Genomic DNA, 17,937 nt, shown 5'->3' on the forward strand with positions numbered 1-17,937 from the left:
AGTTTGGGAGTTGTATTTCACCTACATCTAGAGAGCACTGTGGACTCAAACAATGATAGATCTGGACCAAACTCGGCACGAATATTCCATATGTCCAAATATGAATACAGATGAAGTTTGGGGGAAATAGACCTTGACATTTGGGAGTTGTAGTTACTGGGATTTATAGTTCACCTACAATCAAAAAGGCCCTGGTGGTGCAGTGGGTTAAACCACTGAGCTGCTAAGCTTGTTAACTGAAACGTTGCAGGTTCGAATTCGGGCAGCGGCGTGAGCTTCCGCTGTCAGCCCCAGCTTCTGCCAACCTAGCAGTTTGAAAACATGCATATGTGAGTAGATCAATAGGTACCGTTCCGGCAGGAAGGTAACAGCACTCCATGCAGTCATGCCAGCCACATGACCTTGGAGGTGTCTATGGACAACGCTGGCTCTTCGGCTTAGAAATGGAGATGAGCATCAACCCCCAGAGTTGGACACGATTGGACTTAATGTCAAGGGAAAAGCTTTACCTTTTTTACAATCAAAGAGTATTCTGAATCCCGCCAATGATAGAATTGGGCCAAACTTTCCACACAGAGCCCACATGCCTTGAAGGTTCATGTACCAAGAGAGTTACGAATCAGTTTTTGGTTTGGTTATTTGGGGTGCTGATTTGGAAAATTGCATTGGATAGACCATATCAGCTCTAGTTTCTGATACAGAACATATGCCATCCAGTAGTCACTATCTGTTCACCCACAGAAAACCATATTTAATCAGCCTCGGCACAATAAGAGGGTTTCGCGAGACTGGTCGCTCTAACGGTGAGGCTGTGGACCATATTTTTGGGTTGTTGTAGATTTTTATCGTGCTATATGGCCATGTTCTACATGCATTCTCTCCTGATGTTTCATCTGCATCTATGGCAAGCAACCTCTTGAGGATGCTTGCCATAGATGTGGGCGAAACGTTAGGAGAGAATGCCTCTAGAACATGGCCATATAGCACAATAAAAATCTACAACAATCCAGTGATTCCAGCCATGAAAGCCTTCATGGAATCATAGAATCAAAGAGTTGGAAGAGACCTCATGGGTCATCCAGTCCAACCCCATTCTGCCAAGAAGCAGGAATATTGCATTCAAATTACCCCTGACAGATGGCCATCCAGCCTCTGCTTAAAAGCTTCCAAAGAAGGAGCCTCCACCACACGCCGGGGCAGAGAGTTCCACTGCTGAACGGCTCTCACAGTCAGGAAGTTCTTCCTCATGTTCAGATGGAATCTCCTCTCCTGTAGTTTGAAGCCATTGTTCCGCGTCCTAGTCCCCAAGGAAGCAGAAAACAAGCTTGCTCCCTCCTCCCTGTGGCTTCCTCTCACATATTTATACATGGCTATCATATCTCGTCTCAGCCTTCCCTTCTTCAGGCTAAACATGCCCAGCTCCTTAAGCCACTCCTCATAGGGCTTGTTCTCCAGACCCTTGATCATTTTAGTCGCCCTCCTCTGGACACATTCCAGCTTGTCAATATCTCTCTTCAATTGTGGTGCCCAGAATTGGACACAATATTCCAGGTGTGGTCTAACCAAAGCGGAATAGAGCATGGGGAGCATGACTTCCCTAGATCTAGACACTATGCTCCTATTGATGCAGGCCAAAATCCCATTGGCTTTTTTTGCCGCCACATCACATTGTTGGCTCATGTTTAACTTGTTGTCCACGAGGACTCCAAGATCTTTTTCACACGTACTGCTCTTGAGCCAGGCCTTGTCCCCCATTCTGTAACTTTGCATTTTGTTTTTTCTGCCTAAGTGGAGTATCTTGCATTTGTCCCTGTTGAACTTCATTTTGTTAGTTTTGGCCAATCATCTCTCTAATCTGTCAAGAACATACTGCTCTTAGAATCCTAGAATCAAAGAGTTGGAAGAGACCTCCTGGGCTATCATCCAGTCCAACCCCATTCTGCCAAGAAGCAGGAATATTGCATTCAAATCACCCCTGACAGATGGCCATCCAGCCTCTGTTTAAAAGCTTCCAAAGAAGGAGCCTCCACCACACTCCGGGGCAGAGAGTTCCACTGCTGAACGGCTCTCACAGTCAGGAAGTTCTTCCTCATGTTCAGATGAGCCAGGCATTGTCCCCCATTCTGTATCCTTCGAGAATACATTGATCATATTTTAGTTCTTGCGGACCACTGGTGGTCCACGGCCCACAGGTAGGGAACCACTGGTGTAGATGCACTTGGAAACTGAGGCCATAGAACCAGGACTTTTGGCTCCTGGGGATGTGATATGGCTGTTTTGGAAGCCTTGGAAGGCTTTTCTCCAGCTCTCTTTTGCAATTTGCAATTCTCTCCGAGTCTTTGGTGCAATGAAACACCCTGGTGCCAAGGCTTGCCAACTGAACTGCGGTGGTGCCCATCTTCTCCGGCCTTCTTCGCCCTGTTCTTTTGGAAGAGTGGCATGACTTTCCCACTTCTACTGCTATTTCAGAGTTCTGAATTGTGTGTTTCCTCCCTCTCTCTTTTTGCAGCTGTCTTGCCTTCCAACTAGAGAAGAATGCGCCTTTCCAAGCTGGCGGCAGCTAGGCTTTCGGTGACACTTTTGTGCCCTTTTGGTGTTCTGTTTCTCCCCTTGTTTTGGCTCCCTTTGTGGCTCAGACGTGTCCTTGCTTTGCCCCACCCTTCGGACACCCTTCCAAGGTGTTCTCTCACTTGCTCGCTCGCCCGGCCGCTCTTGTCAGAAAAGGGGATCCATTGGTATGCGTGAGGCGTCCCGTCTATTGATGATCTCCATTTTATATGCGCGAGAGGTGTGGGCTCCGTATTGGTATGGGCGAGAGGGTGCGAGTGCAGTTGTGCGTGCCTCCGGATCGGTATGCGTGGGCGCTCGCCCGTTGGATGCGGGGAAAGAGGCAGCGGAGCCGGACGTGCCACGCTGAAACAGAGGGATGCTTGCGCCTTGTGTTTGAAGAAGCCGGGGTGATTTATTATTGCCTCTTCATCATAGATACATATATATATAAAGTTACCCTCCACCGCAGACAATATTTACATTGTCTCCTTTGCTTTGTGGAATCACATTGGATGGTTCTGTTTACAGCCAGTCTCCAAGTTACAAACAAGATCGGTTCTGTAGGTTTGTTCGTAAGTTGAATTTGTTTATACGTCGGAACAGGAACATTTTTAAAGTCCAACTCCAACTATATATTTATACATATACTAGCTGTCCCCTGCCACGTGTTGCTGTGGCCCATTCTGGTGATCTGGAAAATAAAGTAATGAGAAAGTGTTGGTTTCTAATATATGTAATTCCTTTCTGCTTGTGAGTAAACAGCATTTCTTGCTGTTTCTTTGTCAGTGTTGATGTGGAGAGTGTCTCGTTTGCCTACTCTGGAATATGCAAGATATCATTGTCCTTCTTTAAGGGTCTCTTTCAAATCTGTGATACTATATCTGTGTGTGAGAGAGAGAATCATATCTATCTATATATATGACTGGATGGCTCTCTGTCAGGAGGGCTCTGATTACATTTTCTTGCCCTGGTGTAGAGAGTTGGACTGGATGGCCTTAAGTATTTTCTGTTGGTCAAGGGTGTTCCATGTGGGAAGTATGCCCCATTTCTGTCGTTGGTGGGTTTCAGAATGCTCTTTAATTGTAGTGAACTATAAATCCCAGTAACTACAAATCCCAAATGTCAAGGTCTATTTCCTCCAAACTCCATCTGTGTTCATATTTAGGCAAGTTTGGTCCAGACCCATCATTGTTTGAGTCCACAGTGCTCTCTGGATGTAGGTGAACTACAACTCCCAAACTCAAGGTCAATGCCCACCAAACCCTTCCAGTGTGTTCTGTTGATCATGGAAGTGCTGTATGCCATGCTTGGTTCAATTCCATCATTGGTGGAGTTCAGAATGCTCTTTGATTGTAGGTGAACTATAAATCCCAGCAACTACAACTCCCAAATGTCAAGGTCTATTTCCTCCAAACTCCATCTGTGTTCATATTTAGGCATATGGAATTTTTGTGTCAAGTTTGGTCCAGATCCATCATTGTTTGAGTCCACAGTGCTCTCTGGATGTGGGTGAACTACAATTCCCAAACTCAAGATCAATGTCCACCAAATCCTTCCAGTTTTTTCTGTTGGTCGTGGGAGGCCTGTGTGCTAAGTTTGGCCCAATTCCATCATTGGTGGAGTTCAGAATGCTCTTTGATTGTAGGTAAACTAAATCCCAGCAACGCAATTCCCAAATGACAAAATCAATTTTTTTGAGTGGAGGACATAAAATGGACTGTTAGGTGTCTTGTGTCCAAATTTGGTGTCAATTCCCCCAGTGGATTTTGAGTTCTGATGGTATCACAAACGAACGTTACATGTTTATTTATATAGATGCACACACATGCTTTGGATAGCATAGGGAAGGGTGAATGCCCTTGTGGGGTTCCCTTTGCTGTCTGTGTCCCTCTTCAGAGGATTCCACCTCACTTTGTGTCTTTGCAATTTTGCAAAATGTGGCTTGATGTGGAAACAAAGATTGGGGATAAAGCTTCAGTGGAGACACCTTTTCCCCATGGTAATAACTCTTCCCAAAGTGAATTTCCCTTCCGAGAGACACTTCCTGTTGTCTCACTGGTTGTAACTAGGAGTCATTTGTAAGATGGATGCTTGGAACTGCCTGTTGTGCCAAACTCTGGAACGGCCTGCTGTGCCAAACTAGGCTGCCTTTGGCATTGGTATATTCCTGTCTCCAAAGGACTGGGATGTTGTTGCCAATTGACTTGCAGGACGAGGCTCTTGTACCTTTAATAGTTGCATAGAAGAGGGTCTTTTTGTCATAGCCATCATCTCCAGAGGACTAGAACAAGGTTGCCAATTGAACTGCAGGACGAGGCTCCTGTATCTTTAATAGTCATGTAGAAGATGGCCTTTTTGTAGTGTCTACTATCTCCAGAGGATTGGAATGAGTTTGCCAATTGAATTACAAGACAACGCTCCTGTACCTTTAGCTGTTGTGTACAAGAGAGCCTTTCAGTTGTACCCACCATCTCTGAAGACCTGGGATGACATTGCCAATTGAATTGCAGGACGAGGCTCTTGTACCTTTAATTGTTGTGTAGTAGACACAACTATTAGTCATGCCCAACATCTCCGGAAGACTGGAATGAGGTTGTTGATTGAACTGCAGGATGAGGCTCCTGTACCTTCAATAGTTGTGTACAAGAGGGTCTTTCAGTTGTGCCCACTATCTCTGGAGAACTGGTATGAGATTGCCACTTGAATTGCAGGACGAGACTCCTGTCCCTTTAATAGTTGTGTAGAAGAGGGTCTTTGAGTTGTGCCCAACGTCTCCAGAGAATTGGAACGAGATTGCCAATTGAATTGCAGGACGAGTCTCCTGTACCTTCAATAGTTGTGTAGAAGAGGGTCTTTGAGTTGTGCCCAATATCTCTGGAGAATTGGAACGAGATTGCCAATTGAATTGCAGGACGAGTCTCCTGTACCTTAAATAGTTGTGTAGAAGAAGGTCTTTCAGTTGTGCCTCTGGAGAATTGGAACGAGGTTGCCAATTGAATTGCAGGATGAGACTCCTGTACCTTCAATAGTTGTGTACAAGAGGGTCTTTGAGTTGTGCCCATTATCTCCAGAGAATTGGAACGAGATTGCCAATTGAATTGCAGGACGAAACTCTTATACCTTCAATAGTTGTGTAGAAGAGGGTCTTTCAGTTGTGCCCAATATCTCTGGAGAAGTGGAACGAGGTTGCCAATTGAATTGCAGGATGAGGCTCCTGTACCTTCAATAGTTGTGTAGAAAAGGGTCTTTCAGTTGTGCCCACTATCTCCAGAGAATTTGAACAAGGTTACCAATTGAACTGCAGGATGAGGCTCCTGTACCTTTAATAGTTGTGCAGAAGAGGGTCTTTCAGTCGTGCCCACTATCTTTGGAGAATTGGAACGAGGTTGCCAATTGAACTGCAGGATGAGACTCCTGTACCTTTAATAGTTGAGTAGAAAAGGGTCTTTTGGTCATGCCCACCATCTCTGGAAGACTGAAATTGGGTTGTCAATTAAACTATGGATTAGGCTCTTGTAGTTTTAATAGTTCTGTGCAAGAGGGACTTTCTGTAGGTCGCCCCATCAAAGGTAGGGCTGGGCTATAGTAGAAGGAATTTCTGGAGACATCCAAGACAAGACATCCAAGGGGTGTATCTATACCAGGCATGGGCAAACTTTGGCCCTCCAGGTGTTTTGGACTACAACTCCCACAATTCCTAACAGCCTCGGGCCCTTTCCTTTTCCCCCTCGGCCGCTTAAGCGGCCGAGGGGGAAAAGGAAGGGGCCCGAGGCTGTTAGGAATTGTGGGAGTTGTAGTCCAAAACACCTGGAGGGCCAAAGTTTGTCCATGCCTGATCTATACTGTGGAATTAATCCACTTTGATACCTGTTTAACTGCTGTGGCTCAGTGAATCCCAGCTCATATTTTTCGTTAGGAAACCAAACTTTTCCAAAGTTGGAGCCGAAACACTTGTGTAGTTCTTGACTGCAAAGATTTGAACGCAAACCTTCTTTTGTGCCGCACCTCCAAAAAAACCAATTGTCTCCGCTTTAGAAACATATGTGATCAGAGTTTCAATTTTCCATTTTATTTTCGGACGGATCCTTCTCTCCCTCCCTGCAGTTGTACAAAGAACTCCGTGGATTTTAATTATAACTCCGGCAAGAGAGTCGGCCGTAATTGAGCTAAATTTGTGTCCTCGTTTATGTTAATATTTTCTTGCAATTAGAGGCTTTTTAGAAAGATCCCCTCGCTTGGAGCTCAGCTTCTTTTCTGCTGCTTTGGAGGCATTGTCAGCGTGCTTTTCCGTGCCTTCTCTTTCCCAACAAGGAAGGCGCTTGGAGAGGCTGCAGCAGGTTACTTTTGCCCAGGCTCGTTGGGAAGAATAAGGCAAATCCCTCTTCCTCCTCTCCTCTTGTCCTGTGTTAATTGAATGCAAGCTGCTTTAGACCCTTGAATTCAGTTTGTTGCAGCAATTTAAAGTAAGCTGAGAACTAAGGGGGAAAGTTGGAGGAAGAGAGAGAAACCGGGACATTTTAAAACCCATTGGAAAAGTGGGACGATAGAGAAGTAATTAGGTCTGTTCCTGCTGAATTTGAATACAGATGGAAGGGTTGTTATTATTGGAAAGGTGGTTGTTGTTGTTGTCGTTACTGTGCACCTTCTTTGAATACAGCAGATGGGAGTGTTGTAGTAGTAGTAGTAACAATTGTTGTTGTTATTGTTGTTGTTGTGCCCCTTCTTTGAATACAGTAGATGGAAAAGTTGTTGTTGTTGGGTTGTTGTTGTTTTTGTTGTTGTGCACCTTCTTTGAATACAGTAGATGGAAAAGTTGTTGTTGTTGGGTTGTTGTTGTTGTGCACCTTCTTTGAATACAGTAGATGGAAAAGTTGTTTCTGTTGGGTTGTTGTTGTGTGCCTTCTTTGAATAAAGTAGATGGAAAGGTTGTTATTATTGTTGCTGTGCACCTTCTTTGAATACAGTAGATGGGAGGGTTGTTGTTGTTGCTGTGCACCTTCTTTGAATACAGTAGATGGAAAGGTTGTTGTTGTTGTGCATCTTCTTTGAATACAGTAGATGGAAAGGTTGTTGTTGTTGTTGTTACTTTGCACCTTCTTTGAATACACTAGATGGAAAGGTTGTTGTTATAGTTGTTGCTATGCATCTTCTTTGAATACAGTAGATGGAAAGGTGGCTGTTGTTATTGTTGTTGCTGCTCTACACCTTTATATGATCGTCAGCATAGATGAAACTCTCTGTTCCATCTTGCAGTGTAATGTTAAACATTGATAGTGCAACCTGGACTTCCCTGTAATAGGCAGTAAGAGCACCTAAAGCTTCAGAGAACTTCAACTATTTCAAAGCTCCCTGCTTGGGTGGTGATGGCATGATCGTCAGCAGAGATGAAACTTTGTCCCTTCTGGCAGTGGCTGGTCATTTGGGTAAATGTTAAACATCAATTGTGTGACCTTTCCCCCCCTGTAATAGACAGTAAGAGCACCTAAAGCTTTGGAGAACTTTTTTTCAACCATTTCAAATCTCCCTGCTTGGGCGATGATGGCACGATTGTCAGCATAGATGAAACTCTCTCTCCCTTCTGGCAGTGCTGGTCATTTGTGTAGATGTTAAACATTGATGGAGCAAGCACGCTCCCCTGAGGCAGTGTGTGTACAGTGTGTGCATGCATATATATACATATCCATATGTGTGTGTGTGTGTGTGGATAGTGAGTGTAAGTGTAAATGTGCAAATGCATTTATATCCAGCTTGGAGGCTTTCTGTGGGTGGCAAATTGGCTCCTGTGTGCTCAGTATTGTCCCAGATCAATGCTTCTTGTGCTATTTGATGCAGCAATAAAAAAAGTGAAATACCCGGGAATCCTGAAACGTCTTTCTCTAAAGGTTTATAAGCACAGTCCGAATGTTCTTCTGTCGGGAGGACTTTGATTGTGTTTTCCTCCCTGACAGAATGGGGTTGGATTGGATAACCTTTGGGAATCCCTTCTAAAAGTAATGAGATACTTGGAGTGTGATGGAATGTCTTTTTCTAAAGGTTTGTAAGCCCAATCTGGATGGACATCTGTTGGAAAGGCTTTGATTGTGTCTCCCTGCCTGCCAGAGGGGGGATGGGATTGGATAGCCTTTGGGAATCCATTCCAAAACTAATGAAATACCTGGGAATGTGGTGGAATTTCATTCCCTAAGCACAGTCCGGATGTCCATCTGTCGGGACATACCTGGAAATGTGTTGGTTTATAAGCACAATCTGGATGGCCATCTGTTGGGAAGGCTTTGATTGTGTCTTCCTGCCTGGCAGAAGGGGGTTGGGATGGGTAGTCTTTGGGGTTGGGCTGGGTAGTCTTTGGGGATCCCTTCCCAATTTAGTGAAATATGGAATACCTGGGAATGTGGTAGAATTTCATCTAGAATTTCTAAGCACAGTCCAGATGTCCATCTGTCGGGAGGGCTTTATTTGTGTCTTCCTGCATGGACTGGATGTCCTTTAGAGGTCCCTTCCTACTCTATAATTCTGTATCAGTGATGGTGAGGATCGATATTAATCATCCCTGAGTACTTTGGAGTGGAAGCCAGGCACAGACGCAGCCATAAACCCTATGAATTTGGGATTTGTAACTCTTCAAGGTTCGCTTGCCTTGGGCCCGTCTCTCACTCCCGCAGTCGGATCTTGGGATTTCTTGCTCGGCACGCAGCCCTCCTTTTCCGCTTGGCTGCTCTTGATTGTCGCTCAGCAAGAGGCCGAATTGACCGGGGAAAATGGGGAGCCAAAAGAGGAGGCGAATGCAAAGTGTGCCAAGAGGTTTGAGAAGGACTTGGAGGACGCAATAAGAGCCTCTTTCTATAGGGTTTCCATAGGGAAGAGGGACCCAAACATCTCACAGCCAAGGGTGCATCTGCACTGTGGATTTGATCCAGTTTCATACTGTTTGAATTGCCACGGCTCATTGCGATTGAATCCTGGTGGGAGCTGTAGTTCGGTGCGCTTTATGGCAGGGAAGACCTTGCAGAACTACAACTCCCAGGCTGTAAATAAACATAGTGATAATAATAATAATACCTGGAGAAAGCAGGGTGTAAATAAACATAAACATAAACATAATAATAATACCTGGTGAGGGTTCCTATGCCTTTCATGGGTTGCATCTATTCCAGCCCTCCGAGTGTTTTGGACTTCAACTCCTACAATTCCAGCTGTTAGGAATGGTGGGAGTTGGAGTCCAAAACACATGGAGGGCCAAAGTTTGCCCATTCCTGATTTACACTGTCGAATTAATGAAATGAGAGCATGCTGCCAGGCGAAATGCACAACTAGGCTCCTGGAGAAATCAAAAACAGGTCTCCTGCGTCTTTAATAGTGGGACAGAAGAGGGAATTCCTGGCTAAATCCAAGGGGTGCGTCTACACTGTGGACTTAATCCACTTTGGTACCTCTTGAACTGGCAAGGTTCAATACTATTGGATCTGGGGAGTTGTAGTGTGTATGCACTCTGCAAGATGCATTCCCAATCCTGAGGGAGGAAAAAAGCAGAGTGTTGTTGTTGTCGTTGTTGTCGTTGTTAAACAATAATCATTCAATACAAAATGCAAATGGGAATGACTCCTGACCACAACTCTTCCTTTTCTGTTTCCCAAGGTTGTGGCTTTCCCTCGAGGAAACCCACGTCTCCAAGATGCTCTGACGCTGAGCTCCCAAATTGGAAGGTTCCCGAATCACGATGGCGGCTCTTTACGGCAGCGAAGTGAAATGCGTCAGCGTCGAATGGGACTTTCTGCAGGGCCTCCTTGTCAAGAACCAGCCGGTGCCCTGGTAAGTCGGGGCTGAATCTTTTTTAAAATACACTCACACACACACACACATATATAGAGAGAATAGGGTATAGAACAGGCCTGGGCCAACTTGGGTCATCCAGGTGTTTTGGACTTCAGTTCCTATAATTCCTAACAGCCTGATATGGGTGAATACATGGATAGATATAGGCAGAAAGATGGATTGATGGATGAATAGACAGATAGAGAGAGAGAAATAGAGAGATAGATGGATACATAGGTAGATGGATGGAAAGAAGGATGGGTGGATGGATGGATGGATGGACGGATAGAGAGAGAGAAATAGAGAGAGAGATAGATGGATACATAGGTAGATGGATGGAAAGAAGGAGAGGTAGGTGGGTGGGTGGACGGACGGACGGACAGACAGACAGACAGACAGATAGATAGATGAATAGATAGATAGGTGGATAGATAGGTAGATGGATGGAAAGAAGGGTGGGTGGGTGGGTGGGTGGGTGGGTGGGTGGATGGATGGATGGATGGATGGATGGATGGATGGATAGATAGGCGGATAGATAGGTAGATGGATGGATGGATAGATAGATAGATGGATGGATGGATAGATAGGCGGATAGATAGGTAGATGGATGGATGGATAGATAGATAGATAGATAGATAGATAGATAGATAGATGGATGGATGGATGGATGGATGGATGGATAGATAGATAGATAGATAGATAGATAGATAGATAGATGAATAGATAGATAGGTGGATAGATAGGTAGATGGATGGAAAGAAGGATGGGTGGGTGGGGGATGGATAGATAGATAGATAGATAGATAGATACATAGACAGATGGATATTTAGGTAGATAGATGAATAGATGGATGGAAAGATGGATGGGTAGATGGATGAATTGATAGAGAGAGAGATTGAGAAATGGAGAGATAGATGGATACATAGGTAGATGGATGGAAAGAAGGATAGGTGGGTGGGTGGGTGGGTAGATAGATGGATAGAAAGGTAGATGGATGGAAAGAAGGATAGGTGGGTGGATGGGTGGATGGATGGATGGATGGATGGGTGGGTGGATGGGTGAGTGGGTGGATGGATAGATGGATGGATGGATGGATGGATGGATGGATATTTAGGTAGATGGGTAGATGAATAGATAGATGGATGGAAAGATGGATGGATGGATGGATGGATGGATTAATAGGTAGATGGATTGACAAATAGTTAGGTGGATGGATGGATGGATGGATGGACGGATGGATGAATAAATAAATGGATGGATGCATAGGAATATGATATATATAAAGAGAGATACACGGAAGGTTGGACTGGATAGCCCTTGAGGTCTCTTCCAGCTCTAGGATTCTATGATACATACAAGTATATAGGTAGGTAGGTAGGTGGATGAGCGGATGGATGGATGCCTAGGTATACGATATAGATATATACACACATATACACAGAAGGTTGGACTGGATAATCCTTGGGGACTCATCCAAGTTTATGATTCTATCTTTATGACCTGAATGGTTTTGCAAGTCCAACATTATCTCCTCCGCCCATTACATCCCCCTTCAAAGTAGACTTGGAGGTGCTCAGATACCATCTCCATAGAATTCTAGAGTTGGAGGAGACCCCAAGGGCCATCTAGTCCAACCCCTTCTACCAGGCAAGAAAAGCACAATCAAAGCACCCTCAACCGATGGCCATCCAGCCTCTGCTTCAAGGCCTCCAGAGAAGAAGGTCTCGAGGAGGACACCCTTGGGGTTCAGTTCTGCTCCTCAAGCACCTTCTCTGCTTCTCCTCCAGCCTCCAGGCTCTGCGGAAGGAGAAGTCCCGCAACGCAGCCCGCTCCCGCCGGGGCAAGGAGAACTTTGAGTTCTACGAGTTGGCCAAGATGCTGCCGCTGCCCGGAGCCATCACCAGCCAGCTGGACAAGGCCTCCATCGTCCGCCTCACCATCAGTTACCTCAAGATGCGGGATTTTGCCAGCCATGGAGACCCTCCTTGGAACCTGCGGGCGGAAGGGCTTCCCCCACCTGGCAAAGGTAAGAATCTAGAGTTCTCCTTGGCGCCATTGTTTACCTGTTTGTTTGTTTACAATATGCCTTACCTTCCAACAATGGGACTCAAGGCAACTAGTGTCATATTTGAAAACAAGACAAAGAGTGGGAGAAGTGGGCAAAGGGTGCATCTTCTACACAATGTGACAGTTTGAATCACTGTGGGAACTTTAGCTCAGCATTGAAGATACATGAAGAACTTGTAAAACTACAACTCCCAGGATTGCATAACATTCAGCCATGGTGGTTAAAGTGATGCCAAACCGCATCCATTCTACAGTGTAGATGCACCTACCTATTTTTACAAGGTCTTTACCCTTTTCTGCCTGGGGTCTTGCCAAACTACAACTCCCAGGATTGCATAGCATTCAGCCATGGTGGTTAAAGTGGTGCCAAACTGCATCCATTCTACAGTGTAGATGCACCTACCTATTTTTACAAGGTCTTTACCCTTTTCTGCCTGGGGCCTTGCCAAACTACAACTCCCAGGACCCTGTAGCAAAGAGACATGACACTTCATATGGTGTCAAACTGCATCCATTCTACAGTATAGACACACCTACTTATTTTTACAAAGTTTTGAGCTTTATCTGCCTTTGGCCTCGCCAAACTACAACTCCCTAGGCTCTGTAGCAAAGAGACATGACACTTCAAGTGGTGCCAAACTCCATCCATTCTACAGTATAGACACACCTACCTATTTTTACAAAATCTTTAGTTTTATCTGCCTTGGGCCTCACCAAACTACAACTCCCAGGGCTCTGTAGCAAAGAGACATGACACTTCAAGTGGTGCCAAACTGCATCCATTCTACAGTATAGACACACCTACCTATGTTTACAAAGTTTTGAGCTTTATCTGCCTGGGGCCTCGCCAAACTACAACTCCCAGGGCTCTGTAGCATGGAACCATGACACTTCAAGTGGTGCCAAACCACTCTAGACGAACCTGCCTATTTTTTACAAGGTCTTTACTTTTATCTGCCTGGGGCCTTGCCAAACTACAAGTCCCAGGGTTCTGTAGCAAAGAGACATGACACTCCAAGTGTTACCAAACTGCATCCATTCTAAAGTGTAGATGCGCCAACCTGTTTTTACAAGGTCTTTAACTTGTATCTGCCTTGGATCTTGCCAACTACAATTCCCAGGGCTCTGTAGCAAAGAGCCATGACACTTCGAGTGATGCTAAATTGCATCCATTCTACAGTATAGATATACCTCCCTAGTGTCTGCTGTGGACTCATCTTGTTGTGTTTCAAATAATAATAATAATAATAATAATAATAATAATAATAATAATAACAACAACAACTCTAGGCACTTGGGAAGTGTCCAATGTGTGATCCAATTCAACAGCCAGCAGATTGTCTTCTGTGGGCTCATCTTGTGGTGTTTCAAATAATAATAATAATAATAATAATAATAATAACAACAATAACAACTTGGGAAGTGTCCGACGTGTGATCCAATTCAACAGCCAGCAGATTGTCTGCTGTGGGCTCATCTTGTGGTGTTTCAAATAATAATAATAATAATAATAATAATAATAACTCTAGATAATAATAACTCTAGACACTTGGGACCAGTCTGACGTGTGATCCAATATAACAGCCAGCAGAGTGTCTGCTGTGGAGTCATCTTGTTGTGTTTCAAATAACAACAACAACAATAATAACAACAACAACTCTAGACACTTGGGAAGTGTCCAACGTGTGATCCAATACAACAGCCAGCAGAGCGTCTGCTGTAGACTCATCTTGTTGTGTTTCAAATAATAATAATAATAATAATAATAATAATAACTCTAGACCAGTGGTTCTCAACCTGGGGGTCAGGACCCCTGGGGGGGTCATGAGGGGGTTTCAGAGGGGTCGCCAAAGGCCATCCAAAAACATAGTATTTTCTGTTGGTCATAGGGGTACCATGTGGGAAGTTTGGCCCAATTCTATCATTGGTGGGGATCAGAATGATCTTTTATTGTAGGTGAACTATAAATCCCAGCAACTAAAACTCTGAAATGCCAAGGTCTATTTTCCCCATACTCCACCAGTGTTCATTCACAATGGGCATGTTGAGTATTTATGGCAAGTTTGGTCCAGATCGATCATTGTGTGAATCCATAGTGCTCTCAGGATGTAGGTGAACTACAACTCCAAACCTCAAGGTCAATGCCCACCAAACCCTTCCAGTATTTTCTGTTGGGCATGGGAGCTCTATATGCCAAGTTTGGTTCAATTCCATTGCTGGTAAAGTTCAGAATGCTCTTTGATTGTAGGTGAACTATAAATCCCAAATGTCCCAAATCCAAGGTCTATTTTCCCCATACTCCACCAGTGTTCATTCACATTGGGCATGTTGAGTATTTATGGCAAGTTTGGTCCAGATTGATCATTGTGTGAGTCCATAGTGCTCTCTGGATGTAGGTGAACTACAACTCCAAACCTCAAGGTCAATGCCCACCAAACCCTTCCAGTATTTTCTGTTGGGCATGGGAGCTCTGTGTGCCAGGTTTGGTTCAATTCCATTGCTGGTAAAGTTCAGAATGCTCTTTGATTGTAGGTGAACTATAAATCCCAAATGTCCCAAATCCAAGGTCTATTTTCCCCATACTCCACCAGTGTTCATTCACATTGGGCATGTTGAGTATTTATGGCAAGTTTGGTCCAGATTGATCATTGTGTGAGTCCATAGTGCTCTCAGGATGTAGGTGAACTACAACTCCAAACCTCAAGTTCAATGCCCACCAAACCCTTCCAGTATTTTCTGTTGGGCATGGGAGCTCTATATGCCAAGTTTGGTTCAATTCCATTGTTAGTGGAGTTCATAATGCTCTTTGATTGTAGATGAACTATAAATCCCAGCAACTACAATTCCCACATATCGTCTATTTTCCCCAAATTTCATCAGTGTTGACATGTGGGCATAGTTTGGTCCAGATCCATCATTGTTTGAGTCCACAGTGCTCTCTGGATGTAGGTAAACTACAATTCCCAAACTCAAGGACAATGCCCACCAAACCCTTCCAGTATTTTCTGTCAGTCATGGGAGTTCTGTGTGCCAGGTTTGGTTCAATTCCATTGCTGATAAAGTTCAGAATGCTCTTTGATTGTAGGTGAACTATAAATCCCAAATGTCAAATTCAATCCCACCAGTAGCAATGAAAATAATTCTATGGTTGGGGGTCACCACAGCATGAGGAACTGTATTAAGGGGTCGCAGCATTAGGAAGGTTGAGAAACACTGCTCTAGACACTTGGGAAGTGTCCGACGTGTGATCCAATACAACAGCCAGCAGAGTGTCTGCTGTGGACTCATCTTGTTGTGTTTCTAATAATAATAATAATAATAATAATAATAATAATAATAATAATAATAATTGTAGACACTTGGGAAGGGTCCAACATGTGATCCAATTCCACAGGCAGCAGAGTGTCTGCTGTGGACTCATCTTGTTGTGTTTCTAATAATAATAATAATAATAATAATAATAATAATAATAATAATACCTGCCAGGCGTGGGGATGGGCAAGCATTAGCCACCATTGACTGGCATCCAGACCCAGTGTTTCTCCCACATAAGCCACATAAGCCACAAGTCCTTCCTCTCTCTTTGGGAAGTCTTTCCTTGCGCCCGGTGTCCCTTCGGACGCTCTCGAGACCGGCGGAAACGGCCCCATTCCGACACATGCGCCCTCCCCGCACCCAGATGAAATAGCATTGATTAGCCATGCAATAAATCACCATTTAAATAATGCAGCTTCCAAGGGTGTAATTAAATAAATTAACTGCCTCAGAAGAATACAGGCTTGCAGCAATTTCTGATTACTATCATTACCCGCGGGGTAATTATCAGCCGAATAACGAGAGAGAATGTGCCGCGAAATAGGGATAAACATCTGCCTATTGTTGTTGGGCGAGGGTGGGGAGCAAGCGGCGGTCCCCCCCAAACCGCAGATTCCAGCACTGGGATGGTGGGACCCTTTTGTGATGGTCTTTTTGGACACACAACCCCCCTCCTTTTCCCTAGATCCCCCCCAAAAGCCAAAATCTGCAAGGAATGAATTAGATTAATGACCAGCTTTGGGGTGGAGGGAAAACGCAGCAGCCAGAACTTTGTGCAAAACAGCATGGAAGGGCTTTCCTGCCATTGTTTGGCCGCAGCTGTGTCTTCCAAACGAGTTTAAAAATAGAAGAGCGTTTGGAGGGAGAGATGATGGGACTCGTAGTCCGAAAAAGTCACTTTCTAGGTGCTGGCAAGAGGATTTTGGCAGTCATCGTCCAAAAGAAAAAAATCACTTTCTGGCTCTTGGTGAGAAGATGCTTGGAGTCGTCGTTCAAAAAAGTCATCTTCTCTGTGATGGCTAGGGAATTCTGGGAGTTGTAGTTCAAAAACGTCACTTTTTGGATGATGGTGAGAGAATTCTGGGTGATGTCTAGGGAATGCTGGGAGTCACAGTCCATAAAACAACTTTTTGGGTCTGGTGAGTGGCTTCTGGGAGTTGTAGTCCAAAAAAGTAACTTTTTGGATGATGGTGAGAGAATGCTGGGAGTCATAGTCCAAAAAAGTAACTTTCTGGGTGATGTCTAGGGAATGCTGGGAGTCATAGTCCATAAAACAACTTTTTGGGTCTGGTGAGTGGCTTCTGGGAGTTGTAGTAACTTTTTGGATGATGGTGAGAGTATTCTGGGAGTTGTAGTAAAAAAAAGTAAGTTTTTGGATGATGGTGAGAGGATTCTGGGAGTCGTAATCCAAAAAGTCACTTTCTGGGTGATGTCTAGGGAATGTCGGGAGTCACAGTCCATAAAACAACTTTTTGGGTCTGGTGAGTGGCTTCTGGGAGTTGTAGTCCAAAAAAGTCACTTTTTGGATAATGGTGAGAGAATTCTGGGATTCATAGTCCAAAAAAGTAACTTTCTGAGTGATGGTGAGAGAATTCTAGGAGTTGTAGTCCAAAAAAGTAACTTTTAAGATGATGGTGAGGGGATTCTGGGAGTCGTAACCATCACTTTCTGGGTGAGGACTAGCAGGGTGCTGGGAGTCATAGTCCATAAAAATAACTTTCTTGGTTTTGGTGAGGGGATTCTGGGAGTTGTAGTCCATTAAAATCATTTTCTGGGTGATGTCTAGAGAATGTTGGGAGTCATAGTCCATAAAATGACTTTTGGGGTCTAGTGGGAGTTGTAGTCCAACAAAGTAACTTTTGGAAAGTGGTGAGGGGATTCTGGGAGTTGCAGTCCATACAAAGTCACTTTCTGGGTGCCTTTGAGCGGATTCTGGGTCTTGTAGTCCAAAAAAGTAACTTACTGGGTGATGGCTAGGGGATGCTGGGAGTCATAGTCCAAAGCAGTAAATTCCTGGGCACTGGCAAGTGGATTCTGGGAGTTGTAGTCCAAAATAGAAACTTTTGTTTGGTGCCAAGGGCATTCTGGGAGTCATAGCCCATAAGACTAACTTACTAATGCTGATGAGGGGATTCTGGGAATTATGCTGTGGAGTTGCTTCTCTGGGCTGGCACATGGTTCTCCCCCTCCGCATCT

At 44.5% G+C, this 17,937-nt stretch overlaps 1 protein-coding gene across 1 annotated transcript in view; it reads left to right on the forward strand.

Annotated features, from left to right (window-relative positions):
* Nucleotides 1-17,937, forward strand: part of LOC132781617 (neuronal PAS domain-containing protein 3) — a 100,243-nt gene that overhangs the window by 11,294 nt on the left and 71,012 nt on the right. The window contains exons 2-3 of the mRNA XM_067461047.1: nt 10,183-10,356; nt 12,147-12,385. Coding sequence (XP_067317148.1) covers nt 10,265-10,356; nt 12,147-12,385 — 331 coding nt within the window. The 5' untranslated portion in view covers nt 10,183-10,264. The remainder of the gene's footprint in view (nt 1-10,182; nt 10,357-12,146; nt 12,386-17,937) is intronic.

The sequence above is a fragment of the Anolis sagrei genome, chromosome X (assembly GCF_037176765.1).
Source record: "Anolis sagrei isolate rAnoSag1 chromosome X, rAnoSag1.mat, whole genome shotgun sequence".
Lineage (NCBI taxonomy): Eukaryota > Metazoa > Chordata > Lepidosauria > Squamata > Dactyloidae > Anolis > Anolis sagrei.